This window comes from Felis catus, chromosome A2 (assembly GCF_018350175.1).
Source record: "Felis catus isolate Fca126 chromosome A2, F.catus_Fca126_mat1.0, whole genome shotgun sequence".
Lineage (NCBI taxonomy): Eukaryota > Metazoa > Chordata > Mammalia > Carnivora > Felidae > Felis > Felis catus.
The window spans coordinates 94,517,557-94,540,653 of NC_058369.1; the positions used below are offsets into that span (position 1 = coordinate 94,517,557).

Sequence of the window (23,097 nt, forward strand, 5' to 3'; positions counted from 1 at the left end):
ATCTGAAAATGGAAAAACAATACTACTCGTTCAGTGACTTTTATGCAGAAACATATCTGAGCTTAAAAAAAAATCTCAAGACAGAAAGGAAATTTAAAGATTTTAGACATGAAACTTTTTTCATGCTTAATGGTTGATTACCAAGCAAATATGTGCTCTCTTTCTTCTGGGATTCAAGTAAACAAACATACATTTCCCTGTATAAACACATTTTTGCAAATTTGAAAAATAATTCTGTCTCTGGTTCAAAATGGTCTCCTTGGGATTGCTGTATTTGTAACGGTCTGTCTTTTCAGGGATTTAAATCAATGATCCTACAGATCCACCAGCATTATCTGAGTTGAGGGGAAATTGTAAAACACAAAGAACTTCCGGTGAATAGTTGAAAGCCCTGTTGTAACTCAACAGAGAATAACATAGAAGTCATTCCTTATTGGCCTGATGCGTGAGACAAGAGAGTGAATTCTGAAGCAGCTTAGCAACGAGCACAGGTACAGACAGACAAAAAAGCCCCTGAGGAAGCAGAAAAGCAACCAAAGGCTTTTTGTATGATCAAACCCCTTAGGAGAAGTAAGAGGGACATGGAGATACTGAAAACCAAATAAATGTTATGAATAAGGCCTATTGGGGATCCCAGAGGAAGCTGAATTCCTAATGAGAAAGCAATGGGCTGGGTTAAACAGAGTGACAGTTAAGTGGGAGTATTTGTTTTTGTTTTTGTTGTCTTTGTTTGCCTTATGTCCCCAGGAAGGTTTTAATGCTAAGATCTGGAGAGTTGAGGGCACCTGGGACTGTGCCCAAAGTAAAGCGTGGAGGATTATTAAAATAGAATGAATCTCATCTCTGAATGAAATAGAAGAGGTGAAATAATAGAATACCAATAGTTAGAGTTGGACAAAAGAGGAACCAAAGAATATGAGAGGGATTGACTGGAGGGGTAGCCAGAAGACCAGCCAGATGCTGAGGAAGGCAGAGAGTTGCAGAGGAATATGGGTGATAATGTGAAAAACTCAGCCGGGTCCTGAAAAGAGAAGTTCTGAAAAGAATCCACTAAACTTGCAGTTAGGAAAGTTTTTGTTTGGTATGTGTAGGGGACCAGTGGGAATAGAGACCTAATTGCTTTGGATTAAAGAGAGGGGAAGAATGGAGGCTGAAATGCAGGGACCAGGGGAGCAAAGGGAAGGAAAAGAAGAAAGGACAGAAGTATTTTTCGTCATTTTAGTTTTAAAACAGATGGGAAAGAATCTGGTATGTATATAGATTAGGACCCAGGCATCAGTGAAAGAGAGAGAGAAAATGACCAAGGAAAAACATGAAATGTATTCTTTTTCTTTCTTTCTTTCTTTCTTTCTTTCTTTCTTTTCTTTCTTTCTTTCTTTCTTTCTTTCTTTCTTTCTTTCTTTCTTTCCTTCCTTCCTTCCTTCCTTCCTTCCTTCCTTCCTTCCTTCCTTCCTTCCTTCCTTCCTTCCTTCCTTCCTTCCTTCCTTCCTTCCTTCCTTCCCTTTCTTTCTTTCTTTCTTTCTTTCTTTCTTTCTTTCTTTCTTTCTGTGAGAGAGTACACATGCATACACAGTGGGGGTGGGGAGGGGCAGAGGGAGAGAGAATCTTAAGCAGGCTCCATGTCCAGCTTGGAGCTCAACACGGGGGCTCCGTCCCCTGACCCTGGGATCATGACCTGAGCTGAAATCAAGAATCAGCAGCTTAGGGCACCTGGGTGGCTCAGTCAGTTAAGCGGCCAACTCTCTATTTAAGCTCAGGTCAAGATCTCATGATTGGTGAGTTTAGGCCCCACATCAGGCTCTGCGCTGGCTGTGTGGAGCCTGCTTGGGATTCTCTCTCTCCCTCTCTCTCTGCCCCTTTCCCCAGCTCATGCTGTCTCTGTCTCTCTTAAATTAAATAAATAAGCTTGAAAAAAAAAGTCGGATGCTTAACCAACTGAGCCACCCAGGTGTATTCTTGATGAGGAATATATATTCTGAAGTATATTCTTGATGAGGAAATTTGAAGAACTCTATTTTCTCTGTTGCTTGAACTTTATTACACATGTCTTTGATAACGGGTCTCCCTCTTTAATGTTTTAATAATATGTCAATCTGAAATAGTTGCTTTATATATATACATACATATATATATATATACATATTTATATATATATTTTAACATTTATTCATTTTTGAGAGAGAGACAGAGAGACACAGAGAGCGAGCAGGGGCGGGAGATGTAGAATCCAAAGCAGGCTCTAGGCTCTGAGCTGTCGGCACAGAGCCCAACGCAGGGCTCAAACTCATGACCCGTGAGATCATGACCTGAGCCAAAGTCAGATGCTTAACCAACTGAGCCACCAAGGAGCTCCTGAAATAGTTGTTTTTATTGCCAGTTTCATCTCATGGAGGACTTATACCTATAAAAGTATTATTATTGTTAAGTATCTTTCTGGTTTTTGTGTTTTTAAAAAATGTAATTACATCATTGAGCTCTCTGTGTAGCACGTGGGTTTCTCTATTTGGCCCCTTTCTCTTCATTGATACTAGTTGTGATTTTTTAATGACTGTATTTTTGTGACTCTCTCTCTCTCTCTCTCTCTCTCTCTCAGTACTACCTTTCTTTTTGTAATTTAGGGTCATGAAGTAAAGCTAATATTATGGAACACTTGGCTAAGCTTTATCTTGTCACCTATGAAAATAGGGCAAATATTAGAATTTGTTTCATACAGCTGTGAAGAATATATATGAATGAATGCATTTGGAGTGTTTAGAACATGGTTTCGAATGTAGTAGATGTGAAATGAATGCTGGCTATGATCTTTTTCTTTGTTTCTTATAAAAATTCTAGAAAAGTTTTGAAAGGAGATTATTTCTCCCTTTTTACAGATACAGAAACTGATAAAGATTGAGTAACTTGCCCACAATCCCATAGCTAAGTGGCAGAGCCAGGACTCAGACTCAGTCAGCCCACCTCTAGAGCTGAGTTCTTAATTTTTATCTCCTTTTATTTTTTTACTTATTTATTTTATTTTGAGAAAAAAATTAAAATCTGTGCTTACTCTACCCTTTTGTTAATGATCAACCATAGGGTACAGAGTCAATTACTCCTATGATTCTTGTATCTTCCCTCTGTGCCTCTGTTGCCGTTTCTCTTTAGTCATTTGCCATCCATATTCTCCACTGTTCCAGGCAACTCCACAGTGACTGCATAGCTGTTTCCACTCATTTCACGCAGGTGATTTGTGGCTTTCCACATAGAAGGGGCTGCACGGAATAGAACACTCACTGCTTCCCTTTTCCTTTCTTTGGATACAGTTATTTTGGACGGGGTTTTCCATTCCATTGCTGCCTTCTCATTATGGACATCAGCCCAAGATTTGATGATACCCATTTCTCTTACTCCTTTTTTATTCTACTCATGTGGCAAATATAACTCCTGAACTGCCAGCACATTTACAACCCTTGTCTTTTTATTTTTTATTTTTTTCAATGTTTATTTATATTTTTGGGACACAGAGAGACAGAGCATGAACGGGGGAGGGGCAGAGAGAGAGGGAGACACAGAATCGGAAACAGGCTCCAGGCTCTGAGCCATCAGCCGAGAGCCTGACGCGGGGCTCGAACTCCTGGACCACGAGATCGTGACCTGGCTGAAGTCGGACGCTTAACCGACTGTGCCACCCAGGCGCCCCAACCCTTGTCTTTCTCATAAAGGAGCAACTAATATTATAGTGATAGATGTACCCTGAATAAACAATTATTTCAAATAGATTTTTGAGCAAATCAGAAACTCAGCACCCTTGAGCCCCCACCCAAAGTATATTCCCAGCACTAGCTGTGAATGCAGTTAAGCGTTTAAAATTGAATTAAGTGGGGCGCCTGGGTGGTGCAGTCGGTTAAGCGTCCGACTTCAGCCAGGTCACGATCTCGCGGTCCGGGAGTTCGAGCCCTGCGTCAGGCTCTGAGCTGATGGCTCAGAGCCTGGAGCCTGTTTCCGATTCTGTGTCTCCCTCTCTTTCTGCCCCTCGCCCGTTCATGCTCTGTCTCTCTCTGTCCCCCCCAAAAAAATAAATAAATAAATAAAAACGTTGAAAAAAAAATAAAATTGAATTAAGAGGGGAAAATTATTCTACCTGTTGTGGCCTTTGAAAGTCTTGCCAAATTTTCTTGTTAATTTTTCTTTGTTCTTTTTAGTCACTTCCTTATGTACTGGTGTCTAAGCAGGTGCATTTATATTGTCTGTATGTAATTTATTCACATAAACTTTCAGATGACTTGATTAAATTATAAATCATTTTTTTAATAGCTTGTGTGACCTGAGCTAATTTACCATTGACCCATCTGTTAGTAAAAGGGCTTGTTTAATTAATAAGCGCTGGAGAGAATAACTGTATTTAAGGTTATTTTATCTAATAAATATAGCTATGTAAATGATGCTGCATCACAAAGGGAATTTTTGAAGCTGACTTGGCCAGATCTCTACATAGGGACAATGTTAGTAGCCACTTGGTAATCAGTCTTCCTAATTATATTTCCCTTTTTACTTTTCAAAAACTTTCCCTTGTGTTGCATATACTCATATAACATATGAATATGCACATAGTCATGTAAGTATAGATGTAAAAGAAAATGCAGGTAACAGAGATTGTCTTTGAAAGTTGGAGAGAGCAGTGTTGACAGGTTGAATGATGGGCCTAAGTTTATACTCCTGAGTAACAACATTGTTGCCCTAAAAACTTGGGTGTCTCAACTTTTTATCTGTCACTTTCCTATTCCACTTCAAAGTTGGAGTCATTCCATCTATCTGAAATGAGTAAATTTCCCTGTTTTTCCAAATATTCTTTATAATTCAGTCATACTTTCCCCATAGTCATTCAGAATGAGTGAGTGTTTGTAGTATAATGATTGGATGCTTCTCTGACACATGATTAATCATTCTTGCTCACTTTGCAAAATTCATAATCTGAGTCCAGTTGAATAATTAGTGGTCTGGATTTTAAGATCATAGTAAAAAGAAGAAAATAAAGTATGTGTTTTCTTTAAATATTTGTGTATTTAAAAACCAAGAAATAAGGAACAGTAATCCTATGTGTTATAACCAAAGATGTTTATCTATCATGGACACAGGACATTAGGTTCATAGTGTTTATTTTTTGTAATAAGTTTTATATTACTACACATATAGATACTATATATCACTACAGATGTACATATACATGTGTATACATGTGTGTATATATAACTACATTCCACTTTTTAACAAGGAAATTGTATAAAATAAAATAAGTCTTAGAAAAAAAGAGAATGATAAATACTAAGTGACTATTTTATTTGCAGGTATTTGACATAGAAAGATTTAGATACATATTCAATGTACCCAATTTACAGATATATTACCTTTTTTTACTTGTTATAAGATAAAATATTATACTAGCTAAGGTCTTATTTCTTTTCTGGACTAGGATTTGTATATAAGGTGCTATTGTGGAAGAGAATTCCTCAACTGGATGAGATTTCTCATCTGCTACAGTTGGGGAGAGTCATGATGTTTGTATCCATTCCTCATTTTAGGCGAAAACTGAGTCAGTGTCTTATTACTTTCCAGTATATGTTGCTCCTGAAGTCAGAGACTTCATTCTCCAGCACTCATTTTGAACTTGAAAATCATATCGGGAAACTTTCTGTTTATGTCTGAGAAGATTAACACACACAAAGGAGAGACATTTAGGAAAGCTAACTTGTGATTCCTTAGTTAGACAGATAATTCTATCAGGGAAAGCTTATGAAATCTGTCCTATTTGTAGCTGTTTACTGGTTTAGCCCTTGTTTGAAGTAGTTGACATCATTCATTCATGCATGCAGTGCTTGTTGAAGTCAGACTCCACAAAAGCCATTTAGTAGGATGAAAAGCCGTTCAACATGGTTTCTTCTCAAAGTGGCTAAATTATGTTGTCGCACTGAACAGAAATTAGATTTCTTACTGGAAGCTAGATTTGGTGGCTGAGACTTAACATTATTGAATAGTCTTTTGGTTAAGACCTTGTCGGTTTTCCTTATTTTGTAGCACTAAACTTGGCAAAAAGAATCCTCTTTAGGAAAAGGATGTTAATGTCTTGTTTGATGGTGATAAACACACATGTTATTGCTTACAAGCCCTGCAGGCAGCATAGGTGGATTGTGTATTTGGCTTTCTTTGTCTTTACGATAAAGATTTGCCACCAAATATTTTATAGTATGTATATATAGCTACAGTTTAAATCCTAGAATTTTATTAATTTTTTAATATGTTTTAATTTTAATATATATTTATAAACATTAATTTTATAGTCTGTTTTAGTCTATATGTCATGAAGTACATTTAGTAGACTTATAAGCTTAGTTAAATTGACTTTATTGGTTAGAAATGTATATTTAACTTTTTGGATGAACGTTGTTGATATGCTAGCTTTTACTTCATTGAAAGCTCTACTCTAAAAAAAAGTGTAGCAGGCAATAAAAATGTTGATGTCCTGCAAGATCAAATATCTAATTACTGGATCAGTCCTGTAGTGGACGTGGCATCCACCTTGGGTCTGCTCTTTATGTTCTACTGATTCCCTAGTTTTTGCTCTCTGTACTTTAAGTGTGTCTCTCCACCTCCTTCTGCATCTTTGTTCATAGATCCCTCTGTGTAAGTAGCTTACCTCCCCTTTTCACCTGTCCACAGCCTATCTTATATTGAAGGTCCAACTCAGGTCCCACTCATACTGTGAGGCTTTCCTGGCTTCTGAAAAGACACTGTCCTTGATTAAACTTAAGCTATGCTCCTCTAAGCCCTCTTCTTGACTAGACCATGGCTTTGCCACAGTCTTCCTCAACCCCTTGCACAAAGCCTCTCCAGGCCTTCTCCGCCTAGTCTTAGCAAGAATCCTGCCAAGTCCCTTTAGATAAAATCTCCCCACCCTTTCTATCTGGTTGCTCTGGCCTGCCCTTAGCAAAAATCTTCTTAGATCCGTTTAGGAAGAATTCCACCTGTCCTTGATGTTACCTCTTAGTAATTTTCCATCCACCCATAAATGGCTCTCTACCTGCTCATTTGTTATAAATCCCTTCTTGTTCTTGTATTCAGATTTCAGCCCTATCTCTGTCTTTGCTATTACAATAGTCTTGAATAAACCTTACCACTTAAACCAATGTCAGAATAATTTTTTCTTTTCTTTTTTTCACGGCTCAGTTACTGCCTTGATTTCTATGTCCTTTACTTCCTCATAAGTATGTAACTTATATTCATATGTATATCATGTACTCTTATACATATATATCTTACTCTTCAGCACGTGTCACAGTGCTATTAATATCTGCTCAACTAATAAATATTAACTGTAATGATTGGGGAAAGTGTTTAAGGATGCTGTGATCACACTCTTTAAGTGTTGAGAAGAGACTTGGACAGATGGCACTTAGGAGTAGAGATTTGTAGTCAGGGCAGAGGAAGTTCTTTCTTCAACTACACATTTGATTACCATGGATCTGAATTCTTCCAAATCTAAGGTCATGGGTCTGGGTTCATAGAGTAAAATCTTCTCGTGTATCTATCCTGGAGATGATTTGATTGCTTGCTTTCAGTCACTGGATGTGGAGGACTCCCATTACACTGAATTCCAGCCAGGACAACTCGAGGAACTGTGCCCCAAAGGTTCTGCCCCCATGTGGTCATCAGGCCTATACTTGCTTCCTCGGTCAGGTCTCTATTGCTTGACCAGTGGGGTTGCTTTCACCAATAAATCACAATGAAAGTGGTGGAAATTTATGAAAGAAAGAAGTACTGGGGCCATTTTCCTTAAAAGGGAAGCGTGAGCTTGTTTGAACTTGAGGCTTCCTGGACTTTTGTTTCATCTCATCCAGTAAAAGGATATATTATTAAACCACAACAAAAAAGAAAATGACCAAATATGAAAGTGGGATGCCATTAAAAAAAATCTACACACAGAAAAAAAAGTCTAGAAGATACATGCACATGTTGACAAATTTACCTCTGAGTAATGGGATTATCACTGATATAAAGCGTTTTCTGTATTTGCCAACCATTCTGCCCTAAACGTGTTACTTTTACAATTAAGATAAGACTAATTAATGCCATTTTAACATATATTGATCTATTTTGAGGTTTGTAAAATATTATTAGAAGACACAAAGAATAGTGAGATTGCTTTGACAATAAATAATTAGATCAGAAGTATCTGAAAAAAAGTATACTGATGTAAGCAGAGCATCTTTGTAGAATGAAGGAGGAATATGAAGGTGTGGATCATGTACCTTTCTTCTGTGGTTCACACTATAATTATTGCTCCCCCCATAGGGAATGTATAAGTATGGGTTCTGAAGTCCAGCCTCCTGAAAATTCTGATGCTGCCTTTTCTGGTTGTGTGATTTGGAACTGTGCCTCAGTTTCTTTATAAAGTGGAAATAACAGTAGTATCTATCATGCAAATTTGTTATAGGGATTAAATGAGACAGTGAAAATAAAGTCCTTGGCCTAGGGCCTGTCACACTATAGGTACTTGAACAATAGTGATGTTCAATACAAGTGCTGTTTTTGGCTTAAAGACAACTATTTTGATTTTAAGCTTACTGGCTGTGTATAAAACCATTTGATTCCAAATCAGACTAATTTGTACTCTGGCTCTATTGCTAGGTTTTGGAAGTAAGACTAGTATAGAACTTATTATATCAATTATACATAATTTTTATAAATGTCTTTCTTTAATCAGCTCTTTCGTAATATATGAATTAGCATAAACTCTGATCCTCAACATGTGTAGGTAGATTGTTTTCAACTCTATGTTTAATTGAATCATTTTTTTTACTTTGGCACCCTGCTCGCCTGTAAAGCAGTCCATTTTAATGCCACTTTTATTTTTAGAATAGTCATTTAGATGCAGTAATTCATGATTCCTAAGCATTGTTCTCCACTTTCTCCAGTCCTTTTTGTCATAAAAGACTTCATTCAAACTAGATACGTTTGACTTTGCTTGATATTGTTTTAAAATTTCATTTTAAAGGTATTTAATAGTGACATATTTTCTATAATTATGACAGTAATACATTTTAATGGAGAAAATAAAAATCACTTATAATCCTTGACTTGATATAAGTCTTAATCCTTTAACCAAGTTATTGTAATAATTATCTTTGTTGGTTCTCCATGGGCCTTTGCAGCCAAACCAAAAAAAGAAAATACTAGCTTGCTATGCTGGTTGTAACATAAACTGGACGTGTGTTTGTGTGTGTGTGTGTGTGTGTGTGTGTGTGTGTGTGTGTGTGTGTCTTTATTAGAATGGGTAGAAATAGACTGAACTCTGAATACCCCTGCCTTAATGGCTCTCCAGGGCTGTTTTAATTGTTTTATCCTGCTGTTCCAAACGTCACTTAATTTTGTATGGCTGTGTTTGAATGGAAAACGCAAGATTTCTGTGGTTGACACTACCTGGCAATGAGTATTTGGGAATTCCGTAAAGCCTTGTGGTGAATCAGTGATGTGCTTTTTGGTGAATCTCATTTAACTTTTTTGGAGATGCTTTTTTTCCTGAGAGTGGAAGCTTGACTTCTCTCTTATGCTGCTGAACATGTGTGCCTCAACTGGAGAATGGTGAGCACTTCTGACTCCATTAAAGAAATGGGAACATTATGGTTTAAACGTATCTTTGAACCGGGAAGCTTGAAGTGCTCTAAGGTTGAGCATCAGACTTCATCTTCTTTAATCCCAGCTCATGTTAATGGCTCACTCTGATGGTGGTGCTGTAGTTAGACTTTTTAAAAAGAAAGTTATGAATGAGTGGAATCAATTTTTTATATTTAGATATAGTATGATATATAGTATATAAGCGTAAGCTATAAAATAATGTAATACAAGATAGGGAAGGATGATATTATCATCAAAAAATATATCCATTTCTTTTCTGACTTTTGAAGCCTTTTCCATGGGAAAAAGCTTCTGAAGATAAAAATCTATTTGAAGTGGCAGCTTGACCTCAGAAGGAGAAAATTTGAGTTTTCTAGAAATGTAAAACGCAGCCTTTTCAAAGACAGCACTAATATGTTTCCCCAGATAAGTGTGCTTGAAAGCAGGACTAGGGAAAAACAGGGAAAAAGCCAACTTCTTCTTTTTTTCTTTACCTTCACACCATCCCTTCATCCTTAGGTTTCAGTGTGTATGAGCACACATGGGTGTTGCATGTTTAGGGAGATAAATTGGTGGGTGTTATGGAGAAAAATTTGTAGGACTAATTAACACAGTAAGTTTCAAATCTCACTATATGTGAAAAATCAATTTCTGAAAACTTGTAATGAACTACATTTTTTACTTCTGTTCTTATGAAACTCTCCCATCTCACCAAATAAACATGCCCCTCTCTAGTAATGTCAGCAGTATGTGTAATCAACTACCTTTACATCTGTGGGTGTCCTGGTCATCTTTTCCAAGCTTTGCCCCCCCCCACCTTTTTTTTGATATGTCGACAGTTCTTCCACTCCTTTTCTTTAATTCCTTTACATTACTTTTATTTTATTTTATTTTATTCATTTTTTTAAGCAACTTAAGTTAACCTTTGCTCACCTTGCATTTTATTTGCTTGATACTGTCTTATTTCTTCTCTGGTAGGCAGTCTCCTCAAAGGCTGCATGCATGTGACCTTCTTGCTCTCTCCAAAATGTTTCTTTGCGTTTGGAGGTATTCCAGAAGAATATGGAGAAGGGTACAGTCCATTGCCCTAGGACTCCGAAAGGTGAATGCATCAGAAGGGATGATGAGAGTCTCTCAAATCCGAACCAACACACGCCAGATCAACACAATACAGGGTGTAGCTCAGTGAAGGAAGGAGAAGAAGCATCAGAAACCCAGGAAGGGGGTAAGATTTGAAATTGACACACAGACGACACCAGTGGGGTGAAAAGTGGTAGAGAACAGCGCAGTTACTCACCAGCTGTTTTGCGAACGTCACTGCTACCAAGTGAGTTAGCTCTCAGCACCAAGATGTAGAACAGATACAGGAGTGAATTAAATTATCAAGTGTCTTGGGAAGTTTGATAGTACTATGGTTCTCAGAGGAGTTTTGATTTAAGACTTGATATGATTGTTGCACTGAATTTTGAAGAAATAGGGCGTTGAGAGTGTCTCATCGCTGTCTGTCATCCTTGAGGAGCTATGAAAAACTGGAGAGGCATTACCATCCTGGAGACGTCCACATATTCGCAGGAGACAATGGATTCTGTGAACCAGATCCAGGGGAAATGGTGTGACCTTCTCCCCACATCCCCTTCTCATTCCCCCTTCTCCAATGTGATATTTTAGGACAGAATATCACATGGATGATTTCTGAGTAGTCAGAAAACAGAATAGTGATTTTAGAGTTCATAAAAATTGTGTTATCTCTAAATAACTAATTCCTTTTTCTGATCAGATTGTTAAGCTGGTGGAGCGAAACACTATAGATTATTGTATATTTGTTTTTCAAATGTGGGTAAATGTGGCTATTTATGTTCTGACAGATAAAAGTGTGATAGGCACTTGAGGGCTGTGCTATTGCTGGTGGTGGATTTAAAACAGGCTGGTTAAGGATAACTAACAGTAGTAGGGTTTCTAGTACCTCTTTTCCATGATAAGAGGTTGACTCATTTGTTCACTACTGAGCTCTAATTGTGTGCCAGATGCACATTTTTTTAGCACAGCCCAGTGGTAGAAGTACTTGGTCAGTGCGGTGGTCTGGGACAGACGGAAAGGAAGGACTAGATGCATTGGAGAGACTGGAAGTGAAAAGAAGAGGGAGGAGACAGAGAAAGAAAGAGGAAGAAAGAGAAGACAATTAATGAAGCTGGGTCCACAGAAAGGTGGATGGGGTGAGGGTCAAGAGTGTGGTGTCCAAGGGCACTGCCTTGGGCCTCATCCTGTTCAGTGTTTTCATTCCTACCTCAGATTAGGACACAGAGAAGGCTGGGCAGCTAGGGTCCATCAAAATCAGGATTGGAATTTAGAACATACATGAGAGGCATGAGCAGTTGGTTGCTGCTGACAAGTTGGAATTTTATTAGGGATAAATCAAGCTCCTGAAATCATGTTTAAAAAGTGAATTATGAGGCATAGGGCAAGTTAGAAATGGTGTGATTGTAGGGTACATGAAAACTCAGAGGTTTTAGTTGTTGGCAAGAATAATAAGAGTTTACAGATTTTTGTGGCTCCCATAGTTTAAAACATGCTTAGGCCAAAGTAGCACAAGTACGTTCAGTTTATGGAACAGGGCAGGGTCCTACCCCAGTCCACTCAACACTTGCCAGACCACATCTTGTAGCGTGTACGTCCTGGCAATCACATTTCAAAAGGGGTTAATCAGCAGAGACTTCTCACAAGCTTGCAACCAAGACTGTGGGGGCTATTCAACTATTTCAAATAGCTGAGTATTTTTTTTTTAATTTTTTTTTCAACGTTTATTTATTTTGGGCACAGAGAGAGACAGAGCATGAACGGGGGAGGGGCAGAGAGAGAGGGAGACACAGAATCGGAAACAGGCTCCAGGCTCTGAGCCATCAGCCCAGAGCCCGATGCGGGGCTCGAACTCACGGACCGCGAGATCGTGACCTGGCTGAAGTCGGACGCTTAACCGACTGCGCCACCCAGGCGCCCCAACTGAGTATTTTTTTAACGCTTATAGTGAAAAAAGAGACTTCAGTGTGTTTGAGAACAGACAAAGGAAGAGAGGCAATGAGAAGTTGATGTAGGAACTTGAAGGTTTAACAGAGTGTTTCCCAACACCCAAGGGTGTTTTTAAAAATACAGATGCCAGGACCCCACCCCACCCCCAAATAAATCAGGGGTGGGGCCAGGCATGGATATGTTTTAAAGTTTCCCAGTTGATTCTAGAATGTAGCCAGCATTGAGAACTTGCGCCTTAATTTCCACACAGCTGCAGAGGCTGGTCCAGGCCCTCTCCATGCTTTGCCTAAGGCTGAGGGGCAGCTGTGCTGAGGGGCAGCCAAAGCAGCAGCCCCCATTCCGCCTGCTTCCTAGGGACTGTCAGGATGGAGTCTCCTCTGCTTGCATCACTGCTCACCATGGGCACTACCCAAGGTATAAACTCCCTGATCATCTGCTATCTCTCTGAACTTACCCCCTTTATTTCTCACTATATCTTTTACACTGTCCCTTTCCCCTGTCCTTCGGGATCCTTCTCTGTCTTCTAGATCTAGAGCATCATCCTCTGATCAACAAACATATCCTTTACCTCTTTCTGAAGTTTCCTTAACTTCTGCTTCAACAGAAAACTGGCTGTCTCTTGAGGTTATTACTTCCCTTGAAGTCCTCCAAATGATTCACAAATATTTATGTCTAGTCTTGACTTGTGTGCTGAGATCCAGATCCACAAATACCAGTACTTACTATGTGTCTCCACTGGGGGCGCTCCCAGACCCCTTGGTACTCTGTTTACAATCTCCTCTTCTTTCGTTTCCGTCAATTCTAAATGGTACCTGTGTCCACCCCAGACACTGAAGTCAAAACATTTGGAATCATCCTTTGCACCATTCCCTATGCCCAATGCCATTTATCCTCACAGGTTGTTATTTCTGTCTTCAGAGTATCATTTTCCTTTTTCTAATTCCTCTTATCAATACACTGGTTTTTTGTGGCCACCATCTTTCCCCGAGACCACTGCAACAGCTCCTGACCTCCCTCCCTTGCTCCCACTGTTGTGTTCCTTCAGGCCATTCTCTACACCATAGTGAGTGAGCTGCAGATACCCTGTGTTTGTTTATTCATTTATAATTTAATTATAACATTTCCTTTCTTTAGATTCCCCCAGTGTTTTGGGTGTTTTGTTTGTTTTTATTTTCTTTTTTTTAAGTTTATTTATTTATTTAGAGTGAGAGCAAGTGAGGGGCAGAGAGAGAGAGAGAGAGAGAGAGAGAGAATCCCAAGCAGGCTCTGCACTGTCAGCACAGAGCCTGATGCGGGGCTTGATCTCACAAACCACAAGATCATTACCTGAGCAGAAATTGAGTCAGACGCTTAACCAACTGAACCACCGAGGCACCTCTCTTTTTTGTTTCTGTTTTTTAAACCAATCTTTTCTGTGGCTCTTAAGGACCTCCATAATCTTGTGCTTATATTCCTCTTTCCAAGTGCCTCCTTAACCAGCTCCTGTCACTCTTTTCTTCTTATATTTTTGTTTAACACTCCCTGTTCTCTGCCTCTGAGCTTTTGTACAGTCGTTCCATCTCTTTTAGTCTTTTGGTTCCTCTCTTATTGTTTTTACCCTTCGGATTTATTTGTTGAAGAGACAGGTTCATTTTTCCTTTATTCTTTTTCCTTTATCCTATATTCTAAATTTTTCTGTTGTGTCCCAATGGTATCATTTAACTTGTTACATTATCTCCTTAAAATAAGTAGTTAGATTGAGATTCGGTCACATTCAGGGGGGATCTGTTCCATGGCGGGAATGAGTGTTTCCATCAGGAGGTGTATGATATGTGGTAGCCTCTTTTTATGTTTTTAGCAACCATTAATAGTCCATTAAGTAAGTATGGTTAAGAAGGGTGTTATTTAAGGGGATCCTGGGTGGCTCAGTCGGTTAAAAGTGTCTGATTCTTGATTTTGGTTCAGGTCATGATCTCACAGTTCATGGGTTCAAGCCCTGCATCAGGCTCTGCACTGACAGTGTGAAGCCTGCTTGGGTTTCTCTCTTTCCCTCTCTGCTTCTCCCCCCTGCTCTCTCAAAATAAATAAACTTAAAAAAAAAAGAATTGTGTTATTCAAATTCTATCATTCTTCATTTGTTATATGCAGTGCATCTATAAACAGAAACTTCCACATATCAACTACCTGGTTAGATTGAAGGACACCGTATATGAAAAGGGAAGGCAAATGCTTGATATCTTTTCTTCAACAGTTTTGAAACTATGATATGGTTGTGTAGTGCCCTCCAAATAAGACTCCTATGGTTATTTTTTTTGTCTTAAAAACTTAAAAACTTTTGTCTTAAGTTACTTTTTTTGTCTTAAGTATTATTAACTTACTTATTTAAACATATTTCATAACATTCAGTCACAGATAATAGTTGATTAAATTGTTCCATCTTCGATGGGTGAGACCCTCCTCCTTCTCTTTGACACTTAATGTCTGTCTCCTTGGTAAGACCTAAGTGCGGGGATCATGTCTGTGTTGTTCATCCTTTATCCTAAGCACAGAATCATTGTTGAGTTAGGGGCAGGATATTAAAACTTAATTAAGTTTTAATTAATTACATCAATTAATTTTATGGAAGAACATTTAGTTTAGTTTTTGAGGATTCAGAACTTGAATCAGAGAGAGAAAGTTACCGGAAGCAAATTTTGGCTGAACGTAAGAACTAAAAAATTTGGGGTGTTTTAGGGGAGGTGTGTTCCATCAAGTCTTTTGAGGGGCTGCTTTGTTCTAGGGAGTGAGGACAAGGAGAGACAGTCAGATCAGGGAAGATCTTTTTGCTTGGGAGCCTGAATGATCATTCAGGTCACTTCTGCCTGCAAGGTAATGACTCAAATCCTTTGTTGACATATTTTATTTTTGGAAAGGTGCAGAGTTGGCTGGCTTAAAATTGTTGAAATGTAATTATTCTGTTTTCTCCCGTGAACAATATATGTCACTCTAAATTTGATTCAAAGTATCATGAGTTCGTATATTTGATGGAACATTGCTAATGATGAATTATGCTTTAGTAGCAATCATTCTTTTATAAAAGGTTATAATTATTGCTTGAACAGACCCTTTTCTTATTGCATTAAGTCCTCAGACGTTTTGCATCGTCGGTCTCATTCTAATAAATAGCCATTATACTATACTCTTTTTCATCTTTGGATTTTATTAGAAAAAAAAATTAATTTTATTTATTTATTTATTTATTAAAAAAAATTTTTTAATGTTTATTTCTGAGACAGAGAGAGACAGAGCATGAGTGGGGCAGGGGCAGAGGGAGAATGGGAGACACAGAATCAGAAGCAGGCTCCAGGCTCTGAGCTGTCAGCACAGAGCCGACGTCGGGCTCAAACTCACAAACCATGAGATCATGACCTGAGCCAAAGTCAGTAGCTCAACTGACTGAGCCACCCAGGCGCCCCAAGAAAAAGAAATTAATTTAATAGAAATAGCATTAGTCTTCCTCTTCTCTGTCTATTATTTTTATGAAGATTAGGATGAAGTGTAATTCCTGGCAACTTACCTTGAAATTCTAATTTATTTTTCCATAGCAAAACATAGTAAATAGCACTTTTAGGATATTGCAGAATTGTAAAGATTTAATACTATTGAGATGATTTCTCATTTGCCCCTGAATAAAAATTGAATTTAGGTGGAGATAGCAAGACAAGTGTTTAGTTAAATTGTAAATTTTTGAAGTATAAATGTAGTACAATATAGTCAGCACTTTAATCAGTGTCTTAAGAGGGAATTAATAAAAGAAGCCCTATTAATAGTATCTTTAAAATGTTTTTAATGACTTTGCTGAAAATTTATAAATTCAGCCCAATATATTGTCCTTGATACACTCTAGCTTGCCACTGTCACTTCCTGAGTAGTATCCACATTGCCTTCTGTTGCTTCTAGATGAATACAGTAAGGAAGCAAGAATTGTATCTGTCTGTACTTGGTATTATTTCCTCGCAGTTTCTCTTGAGACAAAGTCATAATAGAAGAGAGGCAGAATATATTAAATTTTCCAGAGTACATTAAATTTCTTTTAGGTATATTGCCTTAATTTCCTTTGTATCATCTAGACATAATTTCTTAAGGTGCTAGCACATGGACACTCTTTTCAAAGATGACCTATGTTAAACAACAGCAGTGAGAGTGGACATCCCTGTCATGATCCTGATCTCAGGGAAAAAGCTCTCAGTTTTTCCCCATTGAGGATGATGTTAGCTGTGGGATTTTCATAAATGGCTTTTATGATCTTTAAGTATGTTCCTTCTATCCCGACTTTCTCGAGGATTTTTATTAAGAAAGGATGCTGAATTTTGTCAAAGGCCTTTTCTGCATCAATTGACAGGATCATATGGTTCTTATCTTTTCTTTTATTAACGTGATGTATCACATTGATTGATTTGCGAATGTTGAACCAGCCCTGCGTCGCTCCTCATCAGGGAAATACAAATCAAAACCACACTCAGGTATCACCTCACGCCAGTCAGAGTGGCCAAAATGAACAAATCAGGAGACTACAGATGCTGGAGAGGAGGTGGAGAAACGGGAACCGTCTTGCACTGTTGGTGGGAATGCAAACTGGTACAGCCACTCTGGAAAACAGTGTGGAGGTTCCTCAAAAAATTAAAAATAGACCTACCCTATGACCCAGCAATAGCACTGCTAGGAATTTACCCAAGGGATACAGGAGTACTGATGCATAGGGGCACTTGTACCCCAATGTTTATAGCAGCACTCTCAACAATAGCCAAACTATGGAAAGAGCCTAAATGTCCATCAGCAGATGAATGGATACAAAAATTGTGGTTTATATACACAATGGAGTACTACAGGGCAATGAGAAAGAATGAAATATGGCCCTTTGTAGCAACATGGATGGATATGGAGAGTGTTATGCTAAGTGAAGTAAGTCATACAGAGAAAGACAGATACCATATGTTTTCACTCTTATGTGGATCCTGAGAAACTTAACAGAAGACCATGGGGAAGGGGAAGGAAAAAAAAAAAAGAGAGGTTAGAGTGGGAGAGAGCCAAAGCATAAGAAACTGCCTTCTATTCATTAGCTTTTGATTTAATTAATGAGACTTATTAAAGAGGAATCTTCAGTGTTTTCCCGTAAACAGCCTTAATTTATTGATTCATTTAGAGTTGTAATTATTCTACAGAACTGAAATCAATGTTTGAAGAATATGTTTTGAATCTTTAATAAACTAGTTTAAACTACACAAGGTAGTTACTAGATACAAACGTGTTCTTTTCTACGTTATTATTCAATGTTATTTTCATAGAATAACAAGTATCTTCTTTTGATATCTTTAAAAAATGACATTTTGTTAGAGTTAGTAACTTGGAATTTCAAGTATTTTAGTCTGTATGCTAAAGGTTAAAAAAATGCATCAAAGTTAAACATTAGAAAGTTGGTAATGTTATTTTTTTCCCCCAAAGGTGGAGCCAGTGACTTAATGTTTTTACTAGGCTTTAGAACTGAGGGATTCAGTAGTTGGTGAATGTCCAGACAGGTAGAGAAAAACTAATTAAGAACAGAGAAGTCACAGTGATGCTAAGGTTAAAGAGCAATTTGATAATCAATGTGATTCCTAATGGGAGACCACTAAAGCAGCTGAAGAAAAGGGAGATACTTGGTGAGTAGTCCAGGCTCAGATTATTTAAGGGTAGTGGGGTTTTGAAACACAGCTGTTGGGTGCAAATGTATTAACTACCAAAACACTCTATAAACTAAAACTTTGGGGAAATGAAAACTTATCATATCCACATGCATCACAATCAAAGAGACTACACGTTTAATTTGAAAAAAAGAAAATAAATACTTAAACCAGACATGAAAGAAGACACTGAAAACCTTATTGAATTTTGGGATTTCTGAAACTTTTGAAAACAATAATTATTATACTTATTCTTGAGTTACCTTTCAGGTATATTCAGTATATTGACATTAGTAATATTCATTCATTCAATAAAAGTTTTTGAGAGTGTACTCTGTACCAAGCAGTTTTAGACACTGGACACATAACAGTTAACGAAACAGAAAAATGTTACTTCATGCCTGGAGTTAATAGTCTACTATAAAATTTCAGGAAATTTTTAGTTTTATGTGATGTAATACATAAAACTCAGTGTTTTTAACTGTTATGATTATCATAACTATAAGAAATTAATGCATGGATTTTCTTTAAAAAAATTTTTTTTTTCAATGTTTATTTATTTTTGGGACAGAGAGAGACAGAGCATGAACGGGGAAGGGGCAGAGAGAGAGGGAGACACAGAATCGGAAACAGGCTCCAGGCTCCGAGCCATCAGCCCAGAGCCTGACACGGGGCTCGAACTCACGGACCGCGAGATCGTGACCTGGCTGAAGTCGGACGCTTAACCCACTGCGCCACCCAGGCGCCCCAATGCCTGGATTTTCAATTCATAGAGAATTATGCTTTAGAATCCGAATTCCATCAACCTGGATCTTGTATTTTTATGCAGTTATTATAGTAATAGGTTCAAAATCTTTTTCACCACAAAAATAATGCACATTAGTCTATGAAATTATTTAAAGGTGTTCTGTCTCTAGTTGCGTTTAAAGAATAAATATTGGTTCAGTTGAAGGTTTATCTCCTTTCAGTGTATCATAGGGAAATGAATTATCGTTTCATGATCTGAGAGTGTTTTAAGTATATAACCTTTAAAAACATGAATTCCCTGTATTCTAGAATTCAGTTCATGGTGCATATAAGTTAACGATCTCAGGGGAAATAGAAAAGCTTTGTGGGAAGAAGTTTGTGTGTGTTTTTTTATGGGTGAGGGGAAAATATCTGTAAATGAGGGGAAAGTTCCAAGCAGTTCCCGGAATCAGTTACTGCCTCCCCTGGGGAGCCAGTGATGAGCTCAACTGGGCTGAGAAAAATCTGTGCAGATGTCAGCACTGACTGCATCCCAGCCTCCAGCCCCGCCAAAGCCCCCTCCCCCCCCCGCCTTAGTCATAAAGGACAAAGTGAGAGCTCAAGGTCCAGTCTCCAGTTGAACCCCATGTGCGTAGCAATTTTTGGCCTGCACCTGGGTACCTGGAGTGCAGTCAGGATTGGAGAAATCAAGGTAATGTACAAAGAGAGAAGAGATGCAGAGCAGAAAAGCAGTTGGCCTGTCATCCCAGATGAAAAACAAGAGAAAATAAACACAACTCTTAACCTTGAGAAGATGGCACACTGTGGAACTTTATAATCAGATCTCCTTATCCCATGACTGTAGCCAATAATCAGTGCGACAAGGAATGCCACTAAGATGGCTGGGCTGTGATGAATTCCTTGGACTTTTCAAGTTGTGTCTGTAGCAGTTTTTTTTTTTTTTTTAAGCAAAAAAAGACCAATTGGATACAGTTCTTAAAAAGGAGACATTCACATTCCTTATTTTAGACTTAGGCACTGGATTCTCTGGACCACATGAGTTCTTGTTTGCTGGTTTCATAAGCTCTGAAGACTTTTTGTTGCAGTTTAAACTGCAATGAGAAACCATTTTTATCTATCAGATTGACAGAGTCAGTTGTTGGTAGCATAGTACAAGTGAAGGGGTAACAGGCGTGCCTATCATTTGCCATTGGAAGTGTAAATTGATAGAGCCTCCACACAGGATAATTTCCCAATATTCATCAGAATTAGAATTTAGATATGCACCTACATTTTGATCTTGCAGTTCCACTTTTAGGAATTTATCTTACAGATATATTTTTACATGGGTGAAATTACATGTCCAAGAATATTTATTGCCATCATTGTTTTAGTAGCAAAAATTGGGAATATGCTAAATGACCATCTGTGGAAGACTGGGATAAATAAAGTGTACTATATTTATACAAAGGAGTACTCTGTGGTCTTTCAAAAGTGGGAGAAGATTTTCTCTATGAATTTATAAGGAAGTCCCCAAATTTATTAAAAACAATGTACACTATATTCTGTATGGCATTCTGCCATGTGTGTGTGTGTGTGTGTGTGTGTGTGCGCGTGTGTGTGTGCATGTGTGTGTGCATGTGTGTGCATGTGTGTGTGTCTGGGTGTGTGTGTGTGTGTGTCTGTGTCTGTGTGTGTCTGTGTGTATAAATGAACAACGGTAACTGGTGACCTCAGATGCTGGGAGCTGGATGACTGAAGGAGCATGTAGCAGGGAGACTAACCTTTCATCAAATGCCTTCTTGGATCTTTTACACTTTAAATGTGTACTTGTTTTCCCAATTCTTATTAACCACGTATGCTGCTAGGTCTAATAAAGTAGAAAGTAGAGCATTCAACTAGAAGACCAGTATAGATAGTCATGCTTTTGTTAACAGAATTTACTAGATAAAAAAGTTATCTGCCTAGCGCACTCTTAACTTTTAATTAGAGCCGCTACATATTTAGAATGCGTCTGGAAGAACCATCTGCTTTGAATAAGTCTTGTGTAATCTTATAATAGTAAAATATTCATAACTTTTATTTTGATGATATACTGTATGTATCACAAGACACAATCAGACCAAATATAATTTTAGGAGGCTCTAGTAAAAAAAAAAAATGAGAAAGGGAGGAATGGGTGATAGGGAGAGAGAGAAAGAACAGGGAAAAGGGAAGAGGGAAATGAGGAGAGAAGGCTGAGTGTGGAGTTTCAGACCTTGGGATTGAATGACCTCAGTTTAAGACTGAAGATGAAGACATTTCAGCCTAGGAGACAAAGGAGCAATTGGAAAAACTACGGGAGAGAATTATTTTGACTCCTTGATTTCTAATTAATCTGAGAATAATTGATCAAGTGTGATGATTTTGATAAGCACTAGTTTCATTCTGGAGGAAACATAAAGTGAATTACAGAAAACCGGTTAAATCTTGGACGAGGCAAGTGAATATTTTAAATGTGAATATTTAAAATGTGAATATTTATGATGATGATATAAAATTCCCAGCTTTACTGAAATTAACCTTGTTGTGGTGGAATAATTGAGTCATTGACATTTTTAGTGCAAAAATGCATAAAATATAAATTGTAAGGAAATTAGAGCCATAACGGGAACATATTTTCACGAATTCGCTTCTCATCTTTTCTTTTGTTTCTGCCAGAGTAAATGGGAAGTTGGTAGCCCTGAAGGTGATCAGGCTGCAAGAAGAAGAAGGTACACCTTTTACAGCTATCAGGGAAGGTAGGCATTTTCTCTTTATCTTTCCTTTTGTGTTTGCTTGATGCTTATGGCTGTTTAAATATTACTCGCTTCTGGATATGCTGAGTTTGTAAATTATATGGTTAGATATACATTGGAATGTATAAACTGAAATTTAAAAATCAGTACCTCCTGCAATCGTATCAAGTCATGTTCAATAAAATAAGACAATCCTCCCATATACTCAGATGAGGGGAAAAAACCTCCTGCTGTGTATTGATGGTGAGACTATAACTGAGGAATTTTATATGCTTGGTTTTGTTTGCAGGGTTTCTAAACTACACATTGATTAATCTAGCATTACTTATACTCATGACTTTTATGAAAAGTGCTTACAAATGATGGGTTCATGCTATCTTATTAGTCATTTGTATTTTTTCTCTTTTGATTTCTTTGTTCCTGTCCTTTATTATATTTTCTATTGGTTTTTCTTATTGATTTATAGATACTCTTTATATATTAGCATCATATATCTTGTAATATTTTCTTTCATTCTGTCATTTTTCTAAAAATTCCATTTATTATATAATTTGTTTCATATATATTTTTAATTTTTATGAAATAAAATTGCTTTATATTTTGCTACATTTGTACATAGTTTCTCTACTCTCAAGAGAATAAAATATCTTTTTATTAGTGGGAACTTTTCAGTTCAGTTTCAGAACTTTTGGTATGAACAGCTTTACCCCCACTATGCTTTTAAAAAATTTTAATTCCAGCATACTTAACATTGTTTTATATTAGTTTCAGATGTACTATATAGTGATTCAACAATTCTATGCATTACTCAGTGCTCCTCATGATAAGCATATTCTTAATCCTCTTCCTTCACCTATTTCACCCATCCCCCCACTGATCTCCTCTCTGGTAGCCATCAGTTTGTTCTGTATAGTTAAGAGTCTGTTTTTTGGGTTGTTTTGTTTCTCTTTGTTCATTTTTTTCCTAAATTCCAAATATAAGTGAAATCATATGGTATTTGTCTTTCTCTGACTTATTTCACTTAGCATTATACTACACCTCCATTACATTTTGAAAAGTACAAATTATCTCAACAGAAGACTTCGTTTTATTTTTTGCATTGAAGGAACTGTACCTGGTCCACAAGATAACTATGAGTGACTTACTGCAATAAATAAATTTTTAAATTTATTGTAAATAATTTTTATTTTATTTTTTTTTAATTTTTTTTTTCAACGTGTATTTATTTTGGGGACAGAGAGAGACAG

General features: G+C 37.5%; 1 protein-coding gene across 9 annotated transcripts in view; it reads left to right on the top strand.

The window, feature by feature from the left end:
- Positions 1-23,097, top strand: part of CDK14 (cyclin dependent kinase 14) — a 674,504-nt gene that overhangs the window by 185,913 nt on the left and 465,494 nt on the right. For all 9 annotated transcript variants that reach the window (XM_045053225.1, XM_045053222.1, XM_045053223.1 and 6 more), the window contains one exon: positions 21,774-21,853. In XM_045053225.1, coding sequence (XP_044909160.1) covers positions 21,774-21,853 — 80 coding nt within the window. The remainder of the gene's footprint in view (positions 1-21,773; positions 21,854-23,097) is intronic.